Genomic DNA, 17,938 nt, shown 5'->3' on the forward strand with positions numbered 1-17,938 from the left:
TGCCCCACTTATATCCTGCTCTCCATCTGCAACTAAATGAAAGGGATCAGGGCCCTTTTCTCTCCCGTAAGCCACATTGCTCCCTTCTCCGTTCCTCCCTGTGTACCTTAGGATGAAGAGGGGGTGGCCCTGGGTCTTCCTCTGAAGGCCCAACCAGACTGTGCCCTTCCCCCATTTCCTCCACAGCCACCAGCGCCACACTCCCACTCCCTGTCAGCTGCTCAGTCTCCCCACTCAGGAATCAGACTCCAACAAGGGCATGACAGAACCTATAACCAGGGCTTCTTTCTCAACAGATTGGGGTGTGGTACTCCAACAAGACTCTTGCAATGAATGCCACAACGCTGGATATCAACGTCTCAGAAAGCCTTACCAATAAGACCCTGGTCATCACCACCATCTTGGTAAGCGCCCTCCTTGCCTTATTCTCAGGGGTATTTCTCCACCTTTTGAAAAAGCAGGCTTTCGATAGTTGTGCAGGTGACTTGGTTAAAGTCATCCAAGCAGGCAAAGGAGAACTGGGGGCCCTTGGAGATGTGAACGCAAGGGAGTTTTTAGCTTGTTTTGAAGTGTTTCATGTGGGAAAGGGAGGTTCCTTGATTTCCTCTTTCCTGTTTGGTGGTGCCTTGATTCCAATCACAGAGACGATTGTGAAAGGTGAATAACATCCTAACAGAGTCGGGTGGGAGCTTGGAGACCTTCTAGTCCAGCCCCCTACCCAGGCAGCCAACCCTATGTACCATTTCAGACAAGTGTCTTTCCAGCCTCCTTGAAAACTTGGAGCATTCGCAACTTCTGGAGACAAGCCCGTCCACTGATCAATTGCTCTCACTGTCGGGAAATTCCTCCTCAGTTCCAAATTGCTTCTCTCCTTGATGAGTTTCCATCCGTTGCTTCTTGTCCTGCCCTCACATGCTTGGGAGAATAGCTTGACTCTCTCTTCTTTGGGGCAGCCCCTGGGATATTGGAACCCTGCTATCACGTCACCCCTAGTCCTTCTCTTCACTAGACTAGCCATGCCCAGTTCCTGAACCTGTATATTTTAGCCTCCAGTCCCCTAATCACCTTTGTTGCTCTGTTGTAGTCTCAACGTCTTTTTCACATCATGGCATACTTCCTTTTACATAGTGAAGACTTCCTCCAAATACTTTGGAGTAGTTCTTCAGTTCCAAAAAGTAGTTGAAGCGGCTTCTTGAAATGGGCAAACTCTTACGGCTCATCCTTTAGGCTGAAAATGGGATGGCAGTTGTGAGGGGTAAACAATAATTAATGTCTGGCATGTACTTCTCTACAATGGACTGATGACAAGCATGCTTCAGTTGAGGAGAGGGAAAAACAAGAAGAATTAGGCAAATTAGTGAAGAGCCGTGATTGCAACTGTGATTTTCATGCACAAAAGAAATGCCCATCCTTCTGTGTATGAGTGGGTACAGAGAAATAAAAGGCGCAGATTGTTGGGTTGTTATGATGTGCTGTTGTTGAGTTTCTGGAGGGATGTGGCTGGTTCCTCTAGAACATTCGCCAGAATATAGGCAGGGACCAGCGCTTTTGAGCTAATTTCAGAAGTGCTCTGTAAGTGGTTAGGACAGATATCTGGGGGAAAACCATGGCTCGCTTCTCTAGTAGGCTGAGGAATGGGAAAGGAAAGAGAGAAATAGAGGAAGAGAAAGAGGGAAGGGGTAGGAAAAAGGAATAGCGACCCCATCCTCTCATGGCCATCTGATGGACAGCATCTGACCAATAGCTCAGAGAGTCAGTCTGGCATAGTAATTAAGGTGCTGGCCTATAAACCAGGAGACTGAGTTCTAATCCCGCCTTAAACATGAAAACTGGTTGGGGGACTTTGGGCCAATCATCAGAAGACTCTTGATTTCTAGTTCCACCTTAGACATGAAAGCCAACTGGGGGACTTTGGGTCAATCATCAGAAGACTCTTGAGTTCTAGTTCCACCTTAGACATGAAAGCCAACTGGGGGACTTTGGGTCAATCATCAGAAGACTCTTGAGTTCTAGTTCCACCTTAGACATGAAAGCCAACTGAGGGACTTTGGGTCAATCATCAGAAGACTCTTGAGTTCTAGTTCCACCTTAGACATGAAAGCCAACTGGGGGACTTTGGGTCAATCATCAGAAGACTCTTGAGTTCTAGTTCCACCTTAGACATGAAAGCCAACTGAGGGACTTTGGGTCAATCATCAGAAGACTCTTGAGTTCTAGTTCCACCTTAGACATGAAAGCCAACTGGGGGACTTTGGGTCAATCATCAGAAGACTCTTGAGTTCTAGTTCCACCTTAGACATGAAAGCCAACTGGGGGACTTTGGGTCGATCATCAGAAGACTCTTGAGTTCTAGTTCCACCTTAGACATGAAAGCCAACTGGGGGACTTTGGGTCGATCATCAGAAGACTCTTGAGTTCTAGTTCCACCTTAGACATGAAAGCCAACTGGGGGACTTTGGGTCAATCATCAGAAGACTCTTGAGTTCTGGTTCCACCTTAGACATGAAAGTCAACTGGGGGACTCTGGGCCAATCACCAGGAGACTCTTGAGTTCTAGTCCTGCCTTATCTATGAAAGCCAATTGTCTGTCTTTGAGCCAATCACACCTCTCAACCCAACTACCTCATAGGGTTGTTGTTGTGGGAAAAAATAGGAAGAAGTAGGACTATTGTATATGTTTGGGTTTCTCCTATCAAAAATATGTCAGATCTTGAGGACAGTTGTCTGTTATCTACTAGCTCAAGGGTTTCCAAACTTGGCAACATTACGACTTTGTGGACTTCAACTCTCAGAATTCCTCAGCCAGACCATGCCACCTCATATTATACCCTGGATTTCCCTCTTACAGGAGAACCCCTACGTGATGCGTCGGGCAAACTTCCAGGCACTATCCGGTCCTGCACAGTATGAAGGCTTCTGTGTGGACATGCTTCACGAGCTTGCCGACATCCTTAAGTTCCGTTTCCAGATCAAATTGGTGGATGATGGGCTTTACGGGGCTCCTGAACCCAACGGATCTTGGACCGGCATGGTGGGAGAACTCATTAACAGAGTAAGCATCTTTGCTTCTAGGATCTGAATGGGTTAGACCGCAATTGAACATTTGTTTGTGGGTGGGCTTATCCAGAGAAGGCCGTCCACAAAATGACTCAACAATTACTCAGTTGTAGGCGAACCAAATCTGGATCCAAACATTTGGATAAGAAAGCATCAAAGAGGTAACATATTTTTGCTGTCTCTCGCTGCCACTTTTTCTAGCAGTTTTTGAGATTGCTGCAAGCAAGAGCTCAGACCAATCAATCTCTTTTAACAATCCCTTGCAGGATGGAGGCTGGGCAACGGAATAGAGCTGAGCTGGCCGGATGCCCTTCCTGTTGCCAATGCAGAGGGTTTTTTTTGCCCCCAGCAGACATATTCTCAGTGTGCCCAGAGAGAGAAATAATCGGCCTCTACCTAGAATCGAACTCACAGCCTCCTGATGGTGAGGCGAGAGTGCCGCCTCTAGGCCACCGCACCTGGTAGCTCAGATCAATGCTGTTAAAATAATCAAAGGATTTACAGATAATCCTTGACTTACAATAAATAGTTCATTTAGTGGCTGTTCAGATGACAATGGCCCCGTAAACAGCTAAGTAGGACTGTTTGTCACACTAACAACTCTTGCAGCCTCCCCATTTCTTGCCACAGTCGTTAAGTAAATCACTGCAGTTGTTATGTTAGTGACCCAGTTGTTAAGCGAGTCTGGCTTCCCCATTAACTTTTCTCATCTGGAGGTCGCAAAAGGGGATCACAGGACGCATCAAGGGTCGTAACTATGAGTCAGTTGCCAAGGATTTGAACATCGATGAACAATCGTTAAGTGTGAAACAGGATGATAAGTCATCGTAACTTAGAATGGTCACTAAACGAGCCGTCCAGGACAACCTGTAGCCTTTGCTTGGGTTCCAACCAGCCAGTGAAGGCCTAGGGAACAGCAGGTGTTCTTCTACGTACATGATAATTAGCCTTCCCCGTGGTTTGTTTTTCCAGAAAGCTGATCTGGCGGTGGCTGCCTTCACCATCACAGCTGAACGCGAGAAAGTCATCGACTTCTCCAAGCCCTTCATGACTTTGGGAATCAGCATCCTGTACCGTGTACACATGGTAGGTACAACTCCATCTTAAAAAGGGGAGGGGAGAAGAGTCGGAGATTATCTGATGATCTGGGAGAATACTGGGCTGATAACAAGAGCACTTAGATTTATATGCCGCTTCACAGTGCTTTCACAGCCCTCTCTAAGTGGTTTACAGAGTCAGCCTCTTCCCCCCAACAATCTGGGTTCTCCTTTTACCTACCTCGGAAGGACGGAAGGTCGAGACAACCTTGAGCCCGGTGAATTGCCAGATTGCAGGCAGCCAACAATCAACATAAGCAGCCTGCAGTACTGCACACTAACCACTGCGCCACCATGGCTCACTTCCTTCAGGCCTTACCTTAGTTCTGCTGAGTCAAGAGGTGGTGACAAAATTGTACCTATTACCTATAATAAGGCTATATTTAATGCAGGAGGTTCCTCCACTTGGAAACTTCCAGTTGGATGGACCTCGCCTTCTAGAATTCCCCAGTCAGCCTGGAATTCTGAAACTAAGTCCACTCATAGAGAACCAGTTTGGTGCAGTTACTAAGGTCACTGGACTAGAAACCAAGGCACTGAGCGTTGTTCTAGTCCTGTCTTGGACACCAAGTTAACGGGGTGAATTTCAGCCAGTCACTCTCTCAAATTTAGGAAGGAGGCAATTGCAAATCATTTCCAAAAAAACCTCCCCAACCCCCCAAAATGGTGCTAGGACTTTGGAGGTACACATGGACATACACACACAGACTGAGAGAGAAAGGGAGGGGGAGACAGAGAGAGAGAGAGAGAGAGAGAGAGAGAAAAGTGGGAGAGAGAGAGAGAGAGAAAGGGGAGAGAGAGAGAAAGGGGAAAGAGGGGAAAGGGAAGAGGAGAGAGAGAGGAAAGAAAGAAAGAGAGAGAGAGAGAAGAAGGGGAGAGAGAAAGGGAGAGGAGAAAGGGAGAGAGAGAGAAAGGGGGAAGAGGGAAAGGGAGAGGAAGGGGAGAAGGAAGAAAGAAAGGGAGAGAGAGAGAGAAAGAGAGAGAGAGAAGAGAAAGCGGGAGAGAGAGAGAAGGGAGAGGGAGAAAGGGAGAGAAGAGAGAAAGTGGGAGAGAGAGAAAGGGGGAAAGAGGGAAAGGGAGAGAAGAGAGAGAGGGAAAGAAAGAAAAAGGGAGAGAGAGAGAGAGAGAGAAAGACAGAATTGGAGAGAGAGAGAGATTTCCACTTATCTAGAAGTTGGTAAGTTTGCAAAAAACATATTTAATGCAACACACTCTTTGGAACTACGCTTGATATAAGGAAATTCAAAAAATGCTTCAGTGAACCTATTCTAATCTTTCTTTTTCTTCCATAGGGACGCAAACCGGGTTATTTTTCCTTCCTTGACCCCTTTTCCCCAGCTGTTTGGCTTTTCATGCTTCTTGCCTATCTTGCGGTCAGCTGCGTCCTCTTTCTAGCTGCCCGGTAAGTCCCACCTATGAGAGATTCACCTTAGACTGAAGGTGCCACATCCAAGGCATCATAAGTGTCATCTCCAGCAAGTGTGGATTCTTTAGATCAGCATTTCCCAACCTTGGCAACTTTTAAGAGGCGTCGACTTTGACTCCCAGAATTCCCCAGCCAGACATGTTGGCTGAGGAATTCTGGGAGTTGAAGTTCACATATCTTCAAATTTCCAAGCTTGAGACACACAGCCTCAGTTGCTTCTTCTTGGAACACTGTTTTGTTCTGTGATCTGTTGTCAGCAAGTAGGACTAGCCTGAGTCTAATAAAGTTCTAATAAAGTAATTGCATTCTACCTGGGAATAATTCTGAAGCAAGAAAAAGTAAGCTCACACTTCAGGTTTCTTAAAATTTTACAGAAACTTCTTTTGTCCCTTGTCTTTGTTAGAGAGATGATTATTAGCCCGCAGAAGAAATAGGAGTGTTGCAAATGTCTCAAACCCTCCCTAGTTTCTGGGACTGTATAGGTGATGGGGGAGAAATGTACTTTCAGACTTGCAAGATTCTGTTTTCTGATTCTCATCTTACAATAAAATAGAATGAGTTCATCTGGATGTGCTTTCTGGATGGAACACCTTGCAAGATTAGTATCATTCTTATAAGTTTGACTTTACAGCCCAAAGAACTAGTGGGGGTCTGTTCTGTGTGCTAAACTGCTTCTCATCTGACCATTCCCCTGTCTGTGGGTCTTTCCATGATCCTTCCCACATCCCATTACACGTAGTATTGTTTTACTATTTCATTTTAAAATATATTTTTAATTTTACACTTTAAATTTTACAATCTAAAACACACAGTTTAAAATGCTTTAATGCTTTAATGTTTTACCATTGTAAAACTTCTTTTCAATAGGCTAGTATAGAGGAGGAGGAGGTGGAGTCAAAAGAGGAAGCAGCCTAGAATCTCTCCATAGCCACAAGCGGACTAAAGCCAATTCCCTTTGCATTCTGTGGACCCTTATCTAGCTCCTAGCAGGTGTTAACTGTTAGTTGAGAATGTTCCTGTAGATACACATGGGTAGCAATACAGATAGTCCTCAACTTGCAATTGCAACGGAGCCCAACATTTCCATTGCTAAGCGAGACAGTTGTTAAGTGAGACTGGCCCCATTTTATTACCTTTCTTGCCCCAGTTGTTAAGTGAGCCATGTTAGTAACACGGTTGTTAAGTGAACCTAGCCTCCCCTTTGACCTTGTTTCTCAGAAGGTCACAAAAGGGGAGCCCATCACCCTGGGATACCACAACCGTCATAAATACCTGCCAGTGTCAGGATTCCGGCAGTCACCCCCATTTAAATCCTGAGCCTTGAGCCAAACTTCAAAAGGATTTATTGAAAGTTAACATGTCCGGCACTGCCTGAGTGCAGCCGACTCTGAGACACATCATTCATTGTCGCCCTTAACCCTGGTTTCTCCCCTACCCCGTGGGTGTATCATAATTCATATTCTCCAATGGGACACATCCATAGCCAAGAGTCATCGATCATGTTCTCCAGTTAGAATTTTGCGCGGCAGAAACTTCAGTCACCTGGTTACTATCTTTGAAAACATTTATGGAATGCACTTTCGGTTTTGCAAGCGGTCGCACTGCTCCTTTCTCCCTTTCTGTTGGCAACTCTAAAAAGACCATAGAAATATTTGATGAGTTGACAGCCAGTTGCCAAGCCTCTGAATTTTGATCAGGTAACCGTGGGATGCAAAGGACATGCCGTTGTCACTTTGAACGGTCACAAAACCAATGGTGGCAAGGACAACCTGTAAATCAGTTTAACTGGTCCTTCTCGTGAGGACCTGATCTGACATCTAAAAGGTACAAGAGTCATCGGTAAAGATTCTCTACAGGTGATGGTTGTCCCAAAGGTGCTGTTTTTTTTTTCAGGAGGCAACTGGATTTTCTTGTTTTTTTTCTCTTTTGAAGATGTTTCGCTTCTCCTCCAAGAAGCTTCTTCAGCTCTGACAGGATAGTGGGGAATGGAAGGATTTATGCTCCTTGCAGACCGCCGGTCCTTTGCATCCTTTTAGGGAGTCCTTGAGGCTACTTGGAGGTTTTATCGGTGCCCCCAGGGTCATCTGAGTGCTGCTCCTGGTTCCCGTAGTCTGCAATTTTTTCCTCTGGAAATCCATTCCTATCCCCACACCATTCCAAGGAGGTTCATCCCAAATCGTATAGCTAAAAGTCTGTAGAGATTCTCAGTTGCTTTGTTGAGTGAGAAGCGGGCAGCATGTAAATTTAATAAAGGGGAAGACGTCTGAACTGTTTCTTCCTTCCACAGGCTGAGTCCTTACGAATGGTACAACCCTCATCCTTGTCTCCGGGAGCGTCATAACATCCTGGAAAACCAGTACACACTGGGAAACAGCCTCTGGTTCCCAGTTGGGGGCTTCATGCAACAGGGATCAGAAATTATGCCCCGAGCTCTTTCTACTCGTTGTGTCAGCGGCGTCTGGTAAGCAACATTCAATGTACAGAATATACATATAGGTTGCGTGTCTGTGTTTATTTCCATAGTCATAATGTACACTGAAGATGGTATTTAATTTCGTTGTACAAGGTGCAAGGACAATGAAGTAAATAGCAATAGCAGTAGCACTTAGACTTATACACCGCTTTATAGTGCTTTACCGCCCTCTCTAAGCGGTTTACAGAGTCAGCATAATGGCCCCCCAACAATTTGGGTCCTCATTTTACCCACCTCAGAAGGATGGAAGGCTGAGTCAACCTTGAGCCTTGGTGGGATTTGAACTACCAAAGTGTAGGCAGCCGGCAGTCAGCAGAAGTAGCTTGCAGTATTGCACTCTTAACCACTGCGCCACAGAGGCTTCTAAACTAAACTATATGACCAACAACCGAGCCGGCTGAAAGAGAGAAATCATGCAGAGAAAATTGCACAACGTCTTCCCCACCCACTGCATGGAGTGCAGACAGTCCTCGACTTACGACCACAATTGAGCCCAACATTACTGTTGCTAAGCGAGACATTTGTTAAAATGGGGAATTTGGCTCCAATTTTAAGGAACTTTTCTTGCCACGGTTGCTAAGCGAACCACTTCCGTTGTTAAATTATTCATACGGTTGTTAAGTGAAGCTGGTCAGAAGGTCCTCCCAAAAGGGGAATCGCGTAACCCCAGGACGCTGCAACCGTCATAAATACAAGTCCATTGCCAAGCATCTGAATTTTGGATCGCGTGACCATGGGGACGGTGCCACGGTCGTAAGCGTGAAAACCTTTAGTCCCTTTTTGCAGTGCTGTAGTATCATTGAACGGTCACTAAAACAAGCTGCTGTAAGTTGAGGACCGCCTGTGTTTTGCTTGCAACAGGTATGGAAAAAATCACAATGCTCTTATCTTCCACCTACCTTGAAATAGTTAATGTCTGGGGACGATGGTTGTTGTTGTGGTGGTTGGTTCCCCCACTCTGGAACATAGTGCCCTCTTAAATACATCGTGCCATCACCTACAGATTTCGATGTGTTTTTTTTTAACGGAATCCTAATGAGCAATCCTTAATTGGGAGCTTAATTGGCACTAAAACTTTAGCTGATTAATCAGTGGGGAGCAATTTTAATTGGCGAGAACAACACTTCATCTGTGGGATTGTACATTAAGGGCATATTGGTTGTGGCATGTTGATGCAATAGGCAATCTTTTTTCTTTTTCTTTTTTCAATGATGATTTCTAAGACGGAATTGCAGTATATCAGAGTGTACAGCAATAGCATTTAGACTTATATACTGCTTCACAGTGCTTTTACAGCCCTCTCTAAGCCAGCGGTCTCCAACCGGTGGGCCGTGAGAAAATTTTCGTGGGCCGCAGAGAAATCTCACCCCAAGAGCACCCCCCTAAAGCAGTTAATCCAGGCTGCGCAGAAACACAAGGCTGCTTAGCCCACATGGCCCGTGGGAACTCTTCCCGCCCACTCACTCCTTACCCGGAAAACTTGTCTGCTAAGTTGCTATTTTTCCTTTTTCTGACCATCATCTGTTCTGCTGTGCCGGGAGATTTAGATTAGCTAGGAAGCAGGAAATGGTTGGATTTCTTGCTTTCTAGCTAAGCACAGCCGAACCTCCCTCAGGACTGAAGGTTTGCTTGCAGGCAAATTCAGTGCAGACTCACGGCAAGCAAATTTGAGAGACTGAGCTAGCCGATGGCAGATAGATAGATCACTCAATGATTCTGTGAGCAACTCAATCTGCCTGCCTGCTTTGCCTGATTTTGGGTAAAAGTTGCTTTTTATATATATCAAAAAATTAATACTTACATACATGGTGTGTTGTGAGTTAACTTTGTGAGTTTGCTTGCAAGCAAATTTTCTGTGACAGACTGAGCTAGCCAATGGTAGATAGATAGATTTCTGAATGAATCTGTGATTCTGTGAGCTACTCTATTTGCCTGCCTGCTTTGCCTGATTTTGGGTAAAAGTTGCTCTTTTTTATAAAAAAAATCAATATTTATATAAATATTTATAATATTTACATACAAGCCATGCCCAGCCAGTCACATGACCACCAAGCCACATCCACAAATTAGGCCACGCCCACAGAACCAGTTAGTGGTCCCTGGGATCTAAAATTATAAGTTTAGTGGTCCCTGAAGTCCAAAAGGTTGGCGACCTCTGGTTTACAGAGTCAGCATAATTGCCCCTAACAATCTGGGTCCTCATTTTACCCACGTTGGAAGGATGGAAGGCTGAGTCAACCTTGAGCCTGATGGGATTTGAACTGCAGGCAGCCGGCAGTAAGCAGAAGTAGCCTGCAGTACTGCACTCTAACCACTGTGCCACCAAGGCTCGCAGGTCAGGGATGGTTAACCTTTTTGGCACCAAGTGCCCAAACTGTACACGTACATCCCTTAAATGCAATGTGTGTGTGTGTGTGCCTTGCGCACACCCCCTTCCCCCCATGCACACACGCCCCCCTGCCCCTGCACATGTGTGTGCAACCTCCTCACCCCTCCCACGCATGCGCTGAAGAAGAGACCTGAAAACCAGCTGGCTGGTGGGAGGCGCGCATGCACATGCGCGACGAAGCTGAGCCGGGGCGATGGCTTGCGTGCCCAGAGAGAGGCCTCTGCGTGCCCAGAGAGAGGCCCAGGGTTAGCCATCACTGCCCTACACCATTTCTGACAGATGGCCGTCCAGTCTCTTCTAGAAAGCCTCCAGTGATGAAGCTCCCACAACTTCCGAAGGCAACTTCTGTTCCACGGGTTGATTGTTCTCCCTGTCAGGAAATTTCCTCTTATTTCCAGGTTGAATCTCTCCTAGATCAGTTTCCATCCATTATTCCTTGTCTGGCCTTCGGGTGCCTTGGAAAAAACTTCTCTTGTGCAAGCACCCACCACTTGCACAAATGGAGCTGCGCATGTGAGCACCCTTGCCCACTGCTTGTGTAGAATCATCCCCCTCTCTCCCCCTTCTACCACCGCTGGAAAGATTTGCGACCGCAGTCTTAGGAGACCCACGTAAAGAGTTGTCTTGCCAAGACTTGTACCTTAAGTCAACGCTGAAAGTGAAAAGTAGAGATTTGTCCTTGTCTCTCTCTCTAAAAAAAAATATATCAAACCGGGTTTCCTCGTTGTTGTTCTAAAGGTGGGCCTTCACTCTGATTATCATCTCCTCCTACACGGCCAACCTTGCTGCCTTCCTCACCGTGCAGCGCATGGAGGTGCCTATAGAATCGGCGGACGACTTGGCCGATCAAACCAACATTGAATACGGCACCATCCATGCCGGTTCCACCATGACCTTTTTCCAGGTGAGTGTCGTTTTCTCTTTACTTTTTCACGGCTGGGCTGCTGAGGGTTGTCTTCCCTAAACCCCTGCCATCTTAGGGGAGGGAGGCTACCGGGTGGTTGGGCATGGCAGAGCTTTTGTAGTTTCCCCGAAGAAGCAAAAAGCTAACTACCGTTGTAGCTCTCCGCTGTCCACGTGCGTTAGTTGCAAAGGCCCTGTTGTACACCTCTGTAGTCTTTTGATGAGGGCATTGCTTTCTGCTTGATTGTTTGTCTGGTATTAATTCCTTCTTATCTGGGTGTAGGCTGGTCTTTTTTCTGTGTCTTTCTTTGGGTTTTTTATGGTCTTTTTCGAATGGTGTGCAAATGTGGTATATCTCTATGTGTCAGTTAAGGGCTGATTTGTCTGAATGATGAAGAATTCCAAGAATTTCCTAGATTTTTCTTGGTCTAGGAAGTTTACACCTTCCCAGTTGAAATAATGGTTGAGTCTGTTTATTGACCAGTCTGTTCGGATCTTCTCTTCTCTTCTCTTCTCTTCTCTTCTCTTCTCTTCTCTTCTCTTCTCTTCTCTTCTCTTCCTCTTCTCTTCTCTTCCTTCCCCTCCCCTCCCTCCCCTCCCTTCCCTTCCCTTCCCTTCCCTTCCCTTCTCTTCTCTTCTCTTCTCTTCTCTTTCCTTCCTTTCCTTCCTTCTCTTCCCTCCCTTCCCTTCCCTTCCTTCCCTTCCCTTCCCTTCCCTTCCTTTCCTCTTCCTCTCCCCTCCCCTCCCTCCTTCCCTTCCCTTCCCTTCCCTTCCTTCTCTCTTCTTCTTCTCTTCTCTTCCCTTCCCTTCCCTTCCTTTCCTTTCCTTTCCCTTCCTCCCCTCCCCTCCCCTTCCCTCCTCTTCTCGCCCTGCCCTGCTCTTCCTCTCCTTCCTTCCTCCCTTCTTCCTCCCTTCTTCTGGCAACCTGTATCCATAGTAACAGCAGCCGTCCCTACTCCGAGAGACATTAATGAAGGGAAATCAATCATCAGACAAGGTGGCAGGCCTTGATGACAGAAAAGGAGAAGCCACATCTGCTTTACTCAGATCTCTGAAAATTGGGTTGTTTTTATCCTGATCCAAAAAGCCCAGCTTGTTGCAGTCTGCAAGGCCATCGTTATTTTTAATAAGGAGACCGCCTTGGCCTTGCCATGTTTAAAAAGCTTGGCTTGTATAATTTGGGGGTTTTTTTTCCCCCCCTTTTAAAGAGTTTCTTAAAAGCTGCCTTACTTTTCTGGTTCTGCCACAGCAAAAAGGGCTCATGATTTTAATGATAAGCTGAAGCAAAATGAGACCAGTTTCCCTCCCAATTTTGAGAGACGCCTATTTGCTGGGAAGATAAATTAGAGAGGCAGGAGAAGAAATATGTGTCTCTATTATAAATTCCTTGGAAAATAAAGTTTGCAAGAGCAGTTAGCCAACAAATAATAAAAGTATGAGTCATTCTACTACACTGTGCCTGAAAACGGTCCATCTGCCCCATTAAACTTCCCGAGGTTTTCCTCCTCTCTCTTCCCAATCAGAATTCTCGCTATCAAACTTACCAGCGCATGTGGAATTACATGCATTCAAAGCAACCGAGTGTCTTCGTAAAGAGCACGGAAGAGGGAATTGCTCGGGTGCTGAATTCGAAATACGCCTTTCTTTTGGAGAGCACGATGAATGAATATCACCGGAGGCTCAACTGTAACCTTACCCAGATCGGGGGGCTACTAGATACCAAGGGCTATGGCATTGGGATGCCCCTGGGTGAGCGGTGGTAACTAGTTCGGCTTGGAGGAGGAGGAGGAGGAGGAGGAGGAGGAGGAGGAGAGAGAAGAGGAGGGGGAGGAAAAGAAGAAGGAAGAGGAGGAGGACAAGGAGGAGAGGGAATCGGAGAAAGAAGAAAGAGGAGGAGGAAGAGGAGGAAGGGGGAGGAAGAGGACGAGGAGGAAGAGGAGGAGGAAGAAAGAAAGGAACAGATGGAAAAGGAAGAGAAAGAGGGGAGAGGAAGAGGAGGAAGGGGAGGAGGAGGAGAAAGAGAGAAGAGGAAGAGAAAGAAGAGAAGGAAGAGGAGGAGAAAGAGAAGGAGGAAAGAGGAAAAGGAGGAGGAAGAGGAGAAAAAAGAGGAAAAGGAGGGGAAGGGAGAGGAAGAGGAGGAAGGGGGAAGACGAGGGGGAAGAAGAGGGGGAAGGGAAGGAGAAATAGGGAAGAGGAAGAGGACAAGGAGAAGGAGAAGGAAGAAAGGGAAGAGGAGGAGAAAGGGGGAGGAGGAGGACAAGGAGGAACAGATGGAAGAGGAGGAGGAGGAGGAGAAAGGGAAGAGGAAGAGGAGGAAGGGAAAAGAGGAGGAAGAGAAAGAGGGAAGAGGAGGAAGAGGACAAGAAGGAGAGGAGGAGGAGGAGGAGGAGGAAGAGATGAGAGAAGAAAGCTGATGGCTGCCTCATGGTTTGCCCCCTCATCCTCCTCGCGCAGGTTCTCCATTCCGGGACGAGATCACCCTCGCCATTCTGCAGCTTCAGGAAAACAACCGACTGGAAATCCTGAAACGCAAATGGTGGGAAGGAAGCAAATGCCCCAAAGAGGAAGACCATCGGGCCAAAGGTCAGACATTAACCAGTAGAAAACATGAACATCCGTTAAGCGGGTCTGTCCCACTTTTACGGCCTTTCTTCCCTCCCCCCCAGTCGCTAAGTGAATCCTTGCATTTCTTAAGCGGGTTACATGGTGGCTGAGGGAATTTACAGGATTCCCCACTGACTTGGCTTGTCAGAAGGTCGCAAAGGCAGATCACGTGACACCCCTACACCCCCTGGGACGCTGCGACGACCGTCATAAATATGAAACCAGTTGCCAAGCGGCTGGGTTTTGATCACGTGACCAGAGGGATCCTGCAACGGTGGTCAGAGTGAAAAACAGTCATAAGTCACCTTTTTTTTTTTTTTTCCCCAGTGAAGTTGTAGTGACTTTGAACCAGTGGTGAAATGCTACCGGTTCAGCCCGGTTTCACCAAACCGGTAGCAAAAAATGCTCCCAGTTCTGCCAACTGATAGTAAAAGAAAAAAAAAAGTGTATATAAATCTTCGGCGATCAGCTGAGAGGAGAAGGAAGAGAAAAGCCCAGGATCGGGGCCTCCCACCTGCCTCTGCACTTTTCTTTCTCTTCTCGGCTGATTAGCGCAGCAGAGCCTCAGCTGGTGTTTGGAAAGGTGCTTGCGCACGTGCGAAGTGCGCGATCACCGATCTGGTAGGGGAACTGGTAGAATCCCACCACTGCTTTGAACGGTCACTAAATGAACTGTATTTCATGGTGAGGGTGGAGGTGTTACTTGCAATCCCAGATGTAAGTTTTGCAAAAGCGGCCTCTTGTGGCCATAAAAGGAGATTGCAGACAGGAAAAGCTCGAACCTCTTACAGATGAAATGAAATAGAATTCTTTTATTGGCCAAGTGGAATTGGACACACAAAGGAATTTGTCTTGGTGCAAATGTTCTCAATGTACATAAAAGAAAAGATACATTTGTCAAGAGTCAAGAATCATCAGGTACAACACTTAGTAATAGTCATAGGGTGCAATAAGCAATCAAATCATACCAGGAAACAGTCAATATAAATCATAAGGATACAAGCGACAAAGTTACAGTCACAAGTGGGAGGGGATGGATGATAAGGAGTGATGAGAAGATTATCTATCTATCTATCTATCTATCTATCTATCTATCTATCTATCATCTATCTATCTATCTATCTAGAATAGAGAATAGAATAGAACATTAGAATAGGATAGAATAGAATAGAATAGAATAGAATAGAATAGAATAGAATAGAATAGAATAGAATAGAATAGAATAGAATAGAATAACAGAGTTGTATACTTTTTGTATACATAAAAGAAAAGGTACATTCATTAAGAGTCAAGAATCATCAGGTACAACACTTAATGATAGTCATAGGGTACAATAAGTAATCAAATCATACTAGGAAACAGTCAATATAGATCGTAAGGACACAAGCGACAAAGTTACAGTCATACAGTCACAAGTGGGAGGGGATGGGTGATAAGGAGTGATGAGAAGATTAATAATAATTATTATACTAAAGTGGCCATTGCCACTTTGTACAGCCATGAAACAAATGATTGTAAGTCGAGGATTAACGGTCCTTCCGGGACATAAGCATCCATGGTCAGGTGTCTCCTATCCTTACTTAACAACTTGTATCATACACACATCATTCTTTACTCCAGGGTTGGGGATGGAGAACATTGGAGGAATATTTGTGGTGCTGATCTGTGGACTCATCATTGCCGTCTTTGTGGCTGTCATGGAATTTGTGTGGGCCACCCGGCGCTCAGCGGAGCACGAAGAGGTGAGTGAAAATTGGGGACGGGTGCAGGGAGAGTGGGGAGAGAAAGGAGGAAGGCCAAGGCTAGGAAACTGAAGGAAGCCGTACATGCTTAAAGATCTCTTATGTCAACTCATAAAATATTTCTATGGTCTTTTTAGAGTTGCCAACAGGAAGGGAGGGGGGAGCTTGCAAAACCGAAACTGCATTCCATAAATGTTTTCAAAGATAGTAACTAGGTGACTGAAGTTTCTGCCCCACAAAATTCTAATTGGGATCACAATCTCTGCCACAACATTACTGACGCTTCGAGAATGGCACTAGTTTGAGTGCAGGCAATCTTCGCTTAACAACAATAGCGTGGATTGGATATTTTTGTTTCTAAGTGTGTCATCATGTGTCCATGATGCTTAGTGATGGAATTTCTGGCACTTCCAGTTGCCACCATTCAGCAAATCCTAAACGGTTGTTAAGTGAGGACGTCGCATGGTCTCCATTTGTGACCTGCCAGCTTCCCTATTGACAAGGTCACAAATGGTGTTTATGTGATCTCTCAACTGACATAAGCATGGGGACTGGTTGTTAGTATCGTTTGTTCAGCATTGTTGTTAAGTTTGAACAGTCACTGAATGGGTATATATTAAGTGAGGACCACCTGTATTTGGTTGTACAAGTAATGCTCAATTTACAACGGCAATTGGGACCAGAATTGCCATCATTATGTGACGCTACATGACAATACAGCTCAGCGACAGAAGTTTTGGCAATCCAAATTGCTGCTGTTAAACAAGAACCTTGCAGGTCATTAAGCAACGATCTCCAGGACTTCCGATTTCCTGATGGCTTCCCCAATGACTTTGTTTGTCGGAAGCTGACAAGAAAATTGTGGCCACGTGATCCTGGCTTCCTCTGATATTCTGACTGGTCTCCTTTTCCCCTCCTGCAGATCTCGGTGTGTCAAGAGATGCTGAGGGAGCTACGTCACGCGGTTTCTTGCCGCAAGCCGACTCGCTCCCGACGGCGACGGCGTCACTACCCCATCCGCGGGGGCCTTTCGCTGCGTTCTGTCCGGGAGATGCGCCTCAGCAACGGCAAACTCTATTCGGGGACTTTAGTGACAGAACCGGGCCCTCAGCGCCTGCTGGAAGAGACCCCCAGGCCTTGTACCCACGTCCGCATTTGCCACGAGTGCCGGCGCATCCAGACTCTTCGGGGAGCTCCCCCGCCGCCCCGGGGGCCCCTGCCGCCTGAAGAAGGCACTCCACGGAGGGGAGCCCCCCGCGAACTCAACGAGCAGGAGTGACTGTTCCCTGCCCTTGCTTTTCAGCTCCCTCCTTGTTGCCTTCGCTCCCCGGGCGGAGGTGCCCGCAGTTAGAGATGTACGCTATGCGTATGCCCTGAACGAGGGACCCCAAAACTGGGAGGACCCACCCAGGGACCCTGTGGGACCCTCGCCCTTGGGGGCTGCGGAGGTTTGCAGCTCTCCTTCCAAGTGGCCTGGAGAAAGAAACCCAACCTCCTCGTTCCAAAATACAGGGGAGGGGGGGTGTTTCCCCTTTTTGAGTGTCGCTCTCCTTCTACGGGAACGAGGTACTCATACCTGGTCCCTTCCTCCTTCTCCCCCCTCGCTCTCCGCCACCCCAATTTCAGGTGGTTCCAGGGTGTGTCTGTCTGGGCCGCGACAAGAAAAGAGCAGAGTGAGTCACGTTGGTTGGTGGGTGGGGGGAGAGAAGAGATCTCGAAACGAATCTACTTTTCAAGAAGAGTTTTCTCCTCCAAATTGCCCTCCATGTTTTCTGGACCTCTGGCCTTCCTCCGGCTCATCCCAGCCCCTCCATCTTCTCTCAAGACATCCGTGCGCTGGACATCCCCTCCCCTTCCATCAACCTCTGGAGGATGTGCTCAACAGCTGTACTGGAGGGCAGAGAAACCTGCGGCTCGGGAATGCGGTGGGGTAGGGCCCTCCAACTATGGGGGGGGGGGGAGGTAGGGTTCCCACTCCTGAAATGCCCCACCCAGCCCACCCCACCCCACCCAGAAAGCACATGGAGCTCCGAGTCACTCTCAACCTCAGTTGAGACGTTCGGTTTGGGGCTGTGTGGAGCAGCGAAGCACCCGAGCACTTAAGGTTAAGCTCAGAATCCGCTCGAATTGTCTTTGGAGAAGTCAGGGAACCCAGTGGGTTCCCCACACCGGAGATCCCGGAACCAAGAACTTGAAGGAGCAGTTGAAAGAAAAGAGCAGAAGTGACCGGCCGACCAACTTAACAAC

At 47.0% G+C, this 17,938-nt stretch overlaps 1 protein-coding gene across 1 annotated transcript in view; it reads left to right on the plus strand.

The window, feature by feature from the left end:
* The window catches only part of GRIK5 (glutamate ionotropic receptor kainate type subunit 5), a 66,096-nt gene extending 48,997 nt beyond the window's left edge, over positions 1 to 17,099 (plus strand). The window contains exons 11-20 of the mRNA XM_087940103.1: positions 297 to 404; positions 2,849 to 3,052; positions 4,030 to 4,143; positions 5,447 to 5,556; positions 7,868 to 8,041; positions 11,181 to 11,346; positions 12,869 to 13,094; positions 13,800 to 13,928; positions 15,570 to 15,691; positions 16,614 to 17,099. Of these exons, the coding sequence (XP_087796229.1) occupies positions 297 to 404; positions 2,849 to 3,052; positions 4,030 to 4,143; positions 5,447 to 5,556; positions 7,868 to 8,041; positions 11,181 to 11,346; positions 12,869 to 13,094; positions 13,800 to 13,928; positions 15,570 to 15,691; positions 16,614 to 16,970 (1,710 nt within the window). The 3' untranslated portion in view covers positions 16,971 to 17,099. The remainder of the gene's footprint in view (positions 1 to 296; positions 405 to 2,848; positions 3,053 to 4,029; positions 4,144 to 5,446; positions 5,557 to 7,867; positions 8,042 to 11,180; positions 11,347 to 12,868; positions 13,095 to 13,799; positions 13,929 to 15,569; positions 15,692 to 16,613) is intronic.
* The last annotated feature ends 839 nt before the right edge of the window (positions 17,100 to 17,938 follow it).

The sequence above is a fragment of the Pseudonaja textilis genome, chromosome 10 (assembly GCF_049901715.1).
Source record: "Pseudonaja textilis isolate UNSWEBS1 chromosome 10, rPseTex1.2, whole genome shotgun sequence".
Lineage (NCBI taxonomy): Eukaryota > Metazoa > Chordata > Lepidosauria > Squamata > Elapidae > Pseudonaja > Pseudonaja textilis.